The 9,475-nt window shown below is 50.4% G+C and overlaps 1 protein-coding gene across 1 annotated transcript in view; it reads left to right on the top strand.

Annotated features, from left to right (window-relative positions):
* The window catches only part of BTBD16 (BTB domain containing 16), a 61,075-nt gene extending 52,962 nt beyond the window's left edge, over positions 1-8,113 (top strand). Inside the window, exons 13-16 of the mRNA XM_060172232.1 lie at positions 782-859; positions 2,230-2,328; positions 5,097-5,285; positions 7,986-8,113. Of these exons, the coding sequence (XP_060028215.1) occupies positions 782-859; positions 2,230-2,328; positions 5,097-5,285; positions 7,986-8,063 (444 nt within the window). The 3' untranslated portion in view covers positions 8,064-8,113. The remainder of the gene's footprint in view (positions 1-781; positions 860-2,229; positions 2,329-5,096; positions 5,286-7,985) is intronic.
* Positions 8,114-9,475: the final 1,362 nt, after the last annotated feature.

Genomic DNA, 9,475 nt, shown 5'->3' with positions numbered 1-9,475 from the left:
CCCTCAGGTCTTTTTCTTGCTCCTCTCTTTGAATCCTTGGAAAGTCCCCAACACCTAGTAGGCCTTCCATAAATACTGGGTGGATGGAGGCTGGTGCCATGGCGCACCTGGCTGAGCGCACATGTTACGTTGCTCAAGGACCCAGGTTCGAGCCCCCGGCCCCCACCTGCAGGGGGAAAGCTTTGCAAGTGGTGAATCAGTGTTGCAGGTGTCTCTCTATCTCCCCTACCCTCTCAATTTCTGGCTATCTCTATCCAATAAATAAAGATAATAAAAGGGAGTCGGGCAGTAGCGCAGCGGGTTAAACGCAGGTAGCACAAAGCGCAAAGACCGGCATAAGGATCCTGGTTCAAGCCCCCCGCTCCTCACCTACAGGGAGGTTGCTTTCACAGGCAGTGAAGCAGGTCTGCAGGTGTCTGTCTTTCTCTCCCCCTCTCTGTCTTCCCCTCCTCTCTCCATTTCTCTGTCCTATCCAACAACAACATCAATAATAACAACAATAATAACTACAACAATTTTAAAAAAACAGGCAACAAAAGGGAATAAGTAGATAAATATTAAAAAGATAATAAAAAAACATACTGGATGAATGGATGGATGGATGGATGGATAATGGATGGATGGATGGATGGATGGATGGATGGATGGATGCCGGATCTAGAGACAGGGCTCTCTTTTGGGCACAGTGAGGTGGGTGGGGAGGTGAAGGGGCTCAACAGCCTCCTTGAGGATGATGTGAGGGTTTCACCTGCTGGTGAGCTGGAGCATGTTTCTTTTTCAGATGGAGAACGGAGGCGACATGGCCTACGTGAAGGACTTTACCACCCAGGCTGTGAGGTTCGGGCTGCTCCTTACCCAGGTGCTGATCTCTGGCCCCAGCAAGAAGATCCCTCCCCTCCCGCCTGCACTTAGACGTGAAGCGTCACGCTCTCACTCCTTCCTCTGCCAGGCACACCAGGGCATGTCCGTCCTCTGCCCACTCACCGTGGAGTGCCCATAGGCTAAGCCGCTCGAGACAGGCACGGGGGAAACAGCCACCCAGTAACCGTGCGTGCACATCCCATGAGTCCCCTCAGAGGCTGTCAACTGTGCCAGTTTCCCAGCGGTGGGAGCATTCTCCTGAGATATGGGGATTTTCTTTCTAAAAGCAGGAAAGGTCTGGAAAAACTGGGGTGACTTGGTCACTCTGTTCCTCATAAACATCCAAAGGTGCCAATGGAGAGATTCCACCTCCAGCCTGAGGTCAGGGTTATCAGGGGGAGTCTGTCTGGGGACTGTTTTGAAACTCCCTAGGATTAAAACAGCAGCGGGTGGGAGATTCAGCTACAAAGCACCTGTCACCGCCCCCCACACACACCTCCCTTCCCCTACCCCCGTCACCAGAGGCCACCGAGGCAGGCCACCGAGGCTGCTGGCTAAATTGTGTTGGGTTCTCTGCGCTGGACACATTTCTCTAAGAGACTGTCACCCTACTAGTGATCTTCCACAAAGAAGTCATGTCTCAAAGACTGGGGACCCTGGATCTATCAGGGTGGGTGGTCCAGCCCTGAGCTGCAAGGACCTGAACAACTGGGCAGATGGTAGACCACACAGACACTTGGAATTCTCTGAGTGTTTGTCTCTATTTTTTAAAATATTTTTTTATTATCTGTATTTATTTATTGGATACTGGATTGGATATTGGATGGACAGTCAGAAAGTGAGAGGGAAGGGGCAAGAGAGAGAGAGAGAGGGAGAAAGAGACACCTACAGACCTGCTTCACCACTAACAAAGCTTTCCCCCTGAAGGTGGGTACTGGGGCTCGAACCTGGGTCCTAACACATTGTGACATATGCAATCAATCAAGTGCACCACCACCTGGTCCCCTGTGTATGTCTCCTAAAGAATTGGGAGCAAATGCTTTGTTTTCAAAGCCTGCAAACCACAGATCCTCTAAGAACATGCCTAACTCCTCTTCCTCCCTCTCCTCCTCCCTCTCCTCCTCCTCCCTCTCCTCCTCCTCCCTCTCCTCCTCCCTCAGACACAGCAGAGTGGACCTCCCACCTGTATGATGAGTGAGGTCACTGTGGTCTGCCTTTTCTCGTGCTTCCTGGGCCAACGTGGCCGCAGTGCTGTTAAGCCAACGGGCGTTCTCATTAGTGCTAGGACATGCTCTTGTCTCTCCTCTTGCCTGTGAATACCAAAAGTGGTTTCCTCTGTCACTTTGTTGTTTCTCTTCCCCAACGTAGGAGCACACGATTGATTCCAAAATGATTGCAGTGTATGGATTCTTCTTTGAGATAAAAGGGATCCGAGTCGATAATACCTCTTACACGTTTTGCATGCAGGTAAGGAGAGAACACAGGAGACAGGTCTGTCTCGAAGAGTCGTAGATTCAAAGTCACGTGCGCAATTGAGAATCACTGAGTGGGGTGAGGAGATAGCATAATGATTATACAAACTTACTCTCATACCTGAGGCTCCCAGTTCCCAGTTTCAATTCCTCACACCACCATAAACCAGAGCTGAGCAGTACTCTGGCAAAACAAACAAAAAAAAAAATGAGAAAGAGAGAGAGAGAATCACTGAGTAAAGATTAATTCAACATATAGCTCCAGCTTATAAAAGTCTCTAAAAGACTTCAAGATCCTTGAAAAAAAAATCATATCCTATAAATCCTTATACTACCCTGCAAATCATGGTGCCTGGGACACAGGGAAAGTCTGTGAGTGTGAAGAGAGCCGTGCTTCCATTTATCACAGGCGAAGGACTCTGAGCCTCACCATCACTTCATGAAGTGTCCTTGAGTAAGTAGCATCTCTCCCTTGGGTCCATCCTTGGTCTTCAGTGACACAGATGTTTCCCTACACAACGAGTTTCACTGGATGGAAGAGAGGGATTATGCAGCACCACTGCTTGAATCACACCGTGCCAACACCATGTTGTTGCTTTGGTCTCGTCATCCTGGACAAGTTACAGAGAAGACTTTGCAATTCAATGCGGCTCTGCTTTAGGAAAATATTTATTTTATTTGTTCTTGAGGTAGCCTTGGTTTACAATACTGGAAATACTTTAAAAGTACAATTTCACATCTCTTCAAATTATATTGCTACACCACACCTATTAAAAGAGTCCCACTATCCCTCCACCGAAGCCCAGGGGACCCCACCCACCTTGGCAAACCACCCCCATCAGTTCTGGTAACTCAGTTCTACTGCGTGAGTCTCAAGGTTGGTATTACTTGACTCTGCTTGCTTGCGTTATTGATCCCAGCTGATGAGATGATGTGGCATTTTCTTTTGAGTCAGGTTTCCTTAGCACTTCTTGTAGGGTCAGTTTAGTGGTTACAGGTGGTACTATTATTATTATAACTACTAGATTTCATTTTGTTTACACATTAGGTGGTGGAGGATGGGGTTGAGGTTATGTTTCTTGTTGCTCCCGTGAGCTGTTTTATACTCTATGCAGTGTGTATATATGGCTCTTGTGTGGAATTTCAGTCTGAGTTCAAGCCACTGGAGGTTGCTACCAGGTGGCAGTTGTTTTTGAAGAAACAGGGCTCAGTGTACCATTTGGCTGTCAGCTGCCACCTATTACCTTTCAGCTGCCAGCTGCTGCAAATGACCTTCTGAATGCTGCCTGAGTTTGGGAAGCAGACAAGACTGGGCAGGCAAATCCCGGGCCATTATAGCATGACTCACCTCCACTTCAGCAGACTCTCACCCCCAGGCCATGGGCCTCCCAACCTCCATGTGCTTGGCTTCCGTCCTGAGTCCCCTCACCCCAGCCACACATACCAGCAGCCACCTGAGGCCCTCTTGTCTGCGGACGTCCCAGCTGCAGGTTAGTGAAGTTTGTGGATTTGACGGTTGTCAATATTTGTTTTCAGGAGAGAGTCTTTGCTGTTTGCTGGTAGTCCAAGTCTCCTCACTTACTATAGATTTTTTTTTATCTCTAATTACTGTCTTGATTTCTCTCACACTTTCTCTGTTGAAGCTTTCTCCCACTGAACTTGTTGCTTCGGCCGTCAATATTTAGAGCCACCATCATGAAGCTCTCTTTAGGACATTTACATAGCTCTTCTGAATTTGGGAGTTGCTTCAGTTTGCCATCTTGGTCCAAGTGTACAGGGAATTCCTTCTGTCTTCCCATCAGGTTTGATGTTCTACGAGGACCTGGTCTGAGTTTCCAGCTGGGTAGTAGCCAGAAGTTCAAGGTTGCAGGTGTTCAATAGACTGGGTCACTGTAGGTGGGTGTCCATGTCTGATATGTGGCTGGGGCATCAGACCAAGTAGCAGGGGCACTGGTATTTTTGTATTTAGGTACTGGATGTATGCTCTGCTTCCAGGAAGTTTGTGGGCTGAGCATTGCCGAGGTGCCTTTACACTGAGGCCGGTGGGAAACAAACTGGCAGGCTGTGAGCTGGCAAGGGAGCACTGGTGAATTTCAACAAGGCATCCAGGAGCGCCACCCTCTGCAAGTTACAGCGATTGTGAAGCTCCCAGCCCCTGCAGAGCTGCTCGTTCCTTTCTTCTGTCGTAAAGTTGTAGACACAGATTTGTAACAGGACTGGAGTGCCAAGAGCTCAGTATGATCTACTTCACCGTCACCAGAACAGAGTTCTGTGTCACAGAGAAGAGCTCTTTTCTTTTTTTTCTTTTTTCTTTCCCTTGAAGAGGGTGTTTATCTCTGCCCTCACTGTGTGGGTGCTGACCTCCAGGCCCTTGCTATTAGAGGTCTGTTTCAGTGTGGGTTTTACTGTGTGTTCTTGTGGTTTTGCTATTGATACAGGAAGCGGGAAACATGAGCTTTATCTCTGTGGCCATCTTGCCCTCCTCTGCCAATACAAGGGCGCTCACCAATTTGCTTGCTTGCGTGTTTGTTTGTCTGTTTGTTTGTTAATGGCTGGTCAAACCCTAGGCCTCCGGCCAGTGTTTTTTGCACCCAGGTTCAGCTGACTGTGGGCTCAGCAGAAAAAAGTACTGGGAGTGTGTGTGTGTGGGGGGGGGGGGCAATGTCCTCCTGCCCTCTGGGGTCTGCGTACAGGGGGTCTGATTTCACCCACACTGGACCATCCCGCCATCGGCCCCACCTCAGTGGCTCCTCCACCTTGCAGAGAATGAAGTGCACTGACCTGCGACCCTCCTCCCCGCTGCGCGAGACAGGCCCTGTTAACCTGAACACTGAACGCTTGGTCAAGTACGAGATCCGAGCCCAGGCCCTGGTGGATGGCCAGTGGGAGGAGTTCCAGACAAACGAGATCACCCAGAAGTTTGGGTTCTCCAAGTCGTCCTGCAGAAGTCATGTGAGTGGGTGCCTTTGTCATCGTCACTGTCTTCTCCTTCTCCTCCTCCTCCTTCTTTGTTTCCCATACTTTCCCCTTTCTCTCCTCCACCTTTTTTTTCGGGGGGGGGGTCTCTAGTTTTTATTCCCGCCCCTCAGTGATCTATGGAGGAAGCTGTTTCTTTGTTGTTGTTGTTGTTGTTTATTTTGATATTTATTTATTTTCCCTTTTGTTGCCGTTGTTGTAGTTTTTATTGTTATTGATGTTGTCATTGTTAGGCAGGACAGAGAGAAATGGAGAGAGGAGGGGAAGACAGAAGGGGAGAGAAAGAGAGACACCTGCAGACCTGCTTCACCGCCCGTGAAGCAACCCCTCTGCAGGTGGGGAGCCGGGGGCTTGAACCGGGATCCTTATGCCGGTCCTTTGTGCTTTGCGCCATGTGTGCTTAAGCTGCTGTGCTACTGCGCTACTGCCCGACTCCTGAAGCTCAGTTTCTTAAGCATGACCACAGTCCAGCAGTGCTGACGAGGAGGATTCTTCTAGAAAGGAAAGCTGAGCGTACAGAGCTGTAACTTAGATCAACCTGCCTGATTTGTGCTGTACCTGATCTATTTTCTAAGTGTCAGAAGACATTCCTTTATTATGTTTTGGAGGAGAGGAGGCTCAGTGGGAATGTGTGTGTCGCCACCAGCTCCACTGTGGCTGGGATGTCACCCGTCACTGCTACCCACCCCCACGACTCCAGGTCACCCGAAGGAAATGCAGCCCACCTGCTGCGGTGGGCGGTGTCAGTATTCAGGCGGATCTCACTCCTGTTCTGCTTCCTGTCAGACACCATCCAGAAACCTCCAGAGAGCCCCTGTGTCCTCCCAGGAGGAACTCTGGACTGTGAAATCGAGGACGTCAGGGCTTCCCTGGCTGACCTGCAGGGAGTCAGACTTGACCTTGAGCCACTGAGGAATCCTCGGTCCAGGCACCACAATCACCTGGCCCTTGGCAAAGCCCACAGGCCTGAGACCAGCCCCAGGTCTAGAAAGTTCATGGTGGGGCCCAGGTCTCGGTATCTTCCATAACCCTTAAGTTATTCTCTCCGGTGTTAGCAGCTTCCTCTGTGGGGCTGGGAGTTGAGGAGGCCACATCTAGGGAGATGGGAGGGGGGCATGAAGGAGATTCGGGGAGCGTGAAGGTGTCCTTTGTCAGAAGCAGGGTGGTGCCCCTACAGGAGACCTCAGCTGTGGGGGGTTCATCCCCCCTTCAGATGTATGCACTTGGTTGTTTTTAACTCTAATTAAAAATCCTCAGAATTGATTTTTTTTTTTTTTTGCCTCCAGGATTATCACTGGGGCTCGGTGCCTACACTATGAATCCACTGCTCCTGGAGGCCATTTTTTCCCATTCTGTTGCCCTTGTTGTTACCCTTGTTGTTGTCATTATTATTGTTGTTGTCATTGCTGCTGCTACTGTTGCTAGATAGGACAGAGAGAAATGGAGAGAGGAGGGGAAGACAGAGAGGGGGGAGAGTAGACAGACACCTGCAGACCTGCTTCATCGCCCGTAAAGTGACTCCCCTGCAGGTGGGGAGCCAGGGGCTCGAACCAGAATCCTTCTGCCGGTCCTTGTGCTTTGAGCCATGTGCACTTAACCCACTGCGCTTATGAAATAGTTTCCCATGCAAGAGAGGGAGAGAGAAGGGGCTGGGTGGTGGCAAACATGTGAGAGCACATGTTCCAAGAGAGGGAGAGAGAGGGGAAGAGAGAGAAGCCAGAGCATCACTGTGCTCCACATGCTGCCAGGGGTTTAGCCAGGAGCCTCAGGCAGGCAAGTCTTGTGCTCTCCCAGTTGGGCTGTCTCCGTAACCACTATAGTTAGGTTTTTACCTCTTTACTGATTTGTTTATTAGAGACAGAAGTTGAGAAATGAGGGAGAGGTAGAGAAGGAGAGAGACACCTGCAGCATCACTTCACCACTGTGAAGCTTTCCCCCTGCAGGTGGGGGCCAGGGGCTTGAACCTGGGTCCTTGTAGTGTGTGTGTGTGTGTGTGTGTGTGTGTGTGTGTGTGTGTGTGCGCGTGTGTTTAACCCGGGGCACCGCCTGGCCCCCTGTAGTTATATTGTTTTAAAAGTGGTTTTCAAGGGGCCAGTGGTGGCACTTCTGGTTGAGCACGCATATTACAATGTGCAAGGACCCAGGTTCAAGCCCCCAGTCCCCACCTGCAGGAGGAAAGCTTTGCAAGTGGTGAAGTAGGGCTGTAGGTGTCTCTCTGTCTCTCTCCCTCTCTATCACTCTCTTGATTTCTGGCTGTCTCTATTCAATAAATAGAGATAATGAAAAAAATTGTTTAAAAAGTGGATTTCAGGGAGTCAAGCAGTAGCGCAGCAGGTTAAGCGCACGTGGCACAAAGCGCAAGGACCGGCATAAGGATCCCAGTTCAAGCCCCTGGCTCCCCACCTGCAGGGGAGTCGCTTCACAGGCGGTGAAGCAGGTCTGCAGGTGTCTATCAGAGAGGAAAAGGGAAAAAAGTGGATTTTAAGCGCCTGCCCTCAGTGACTCTCTTGTGCCGCCTGGGTTGGAGGAGGACCACTCTTCACTTACGCTGTCGCCTGCCACTCACACCCCGGCCGGCCGCTCAGTGTCTCAGACCCACGAGCTGGGTGTGTGGACGGACCAGCCTCTCATCCTCTGACTCCCACTTGCTTTGTTTTGCTTTGCTCCTTCCTCAAGGTCTTGAAAGTCCACACCGTGGGCATCCCAGTCTACGCAAGCTTTTCATTCATCTTTCCACTGTCTTTGAGCTTCTAGAAGAATTTCCACCCATCTGCATAAACAGCAAATAAAATGTCATTAAAGGACCAGTCAAGTCGTCGAGTATTTATCTGACTTCCTCAGAGCCTCTTCCTGCTGCCTTCCTTAGTCTGTTGTGATGGCTGGACTGAAATGCTGCACTGGCTTCAGGCCTAGGAGGAGTGGAGGTGCGTTACCTACAGCAGTGGGGCCTGCACGTCCAACATCAAGGGCTCTCATGCTGGGTGTGGTGTCTGGTGCGGGCCGGTTCCCCAGTCTTGTTTTATTTTTAATTTTTTAATTATCTTTATTTATTTATTGGATAGAGACAGCTAGAAATCAGGGGGAGAGAGGTCGACCTATAGCACTGCTTCACCACTCGCAAAGCTTTCACCCTGTAGGTGGGGACTAGGGGCTTGAACCCAGGTCCTTGCACATTGTAATGTGTGCTCAGCCAGATGTGCCACCACCCGGTCCCAGCTCCTTAGTTTTAGACATTCATCTTCCCCTGTATCCTTACTGGATGAAATAAATGAGCTAGCTTCCTGGGGCCTATGACTGACAGACTGACTGACTGACAGACTGACTGACTGGCTGACTGACTGATTTTTGTAGAGTCAGGGCTTCACACATGCACGATTTCATTGCTTCAGGCAGTCTTGTCATTCAGATGGGGACAGAGAAAGAGAGAGGAGAGGCAGCACTGCCCCCAGAGTTTGCCTTGGTGGCACCGCACCCCTGGGTGGCACCAGGCTCACAGGGCGAGGTATCCCTCCAGCCCCTGCAGCTTCTATGAGCTCTACACCCATTCAAGGAGGAGCACTCTACCCACTCACCTACTCACCTCCCCCCCCCCCAAAAAAAAAGCCCAGTTCTCATATCATCACCTGAGAGGCTGAATTGAGAGCAAGGGACAGATTCAGGCCTTGGTCCCCACATCCATGTCATGTGAGGTCTGAGTCCATTCGTCCTCAATGACCCCAAGTCCCAGAGCCCGGCCCCAGCTCCGCGATTCCAGAAGCACCTTGCTGGCAGCTCCAGCAGTAACGGGGAGCGGCTGGTGTTCCACTACAGGCTGTGTCCCTGACAGCTGCACAGAACACGCACCACTCCCTGTCCTTGCTGGCTGCACCTCAGCCGGACTCAGAGGATGGGAAGGAAGGACGGAAGGAAGGGAGGGAGGGAGGGAAGGCAGGCAGGCAGGCAGGAAGGAAGGAAGCCTTTGGCAGCGACAGAATGAGTTACCACGCCACCTGTTAAAGTAGAAAACTCTGATTTGGAAAATCAGTTGCTTTTTTTTAAAGATTTTATTTATTTATTTGTTGGTAAGAAAGACAGGAGGAGAGAGAGATAGAAAGAACCAGACAACCAGACGGGGCTGGGCATTAGCACAGTGGGTTAAGTGCACATGGCACAAAATGCAAGGACCA

The sequence above is a fragment of the Erinaceus europaeus genome, chromosome 14 (assembly GCF_950295315.1).
Source record: "Erinaceus europaeus chromosome 14, mEriEur2.1, whole genome shotgun sequence".
Lineage (NCBI taxonomy): Eukaryota > Metazoa > Chordata > Mammalia > Eulipotyphla > Erinaceidae > Erinaceus > Erinaceus europaeus.
Note: the sequence above shows the minus strand (reverse complement) of the source record. Positions and strands in the feature narration are given on the sequence as shown.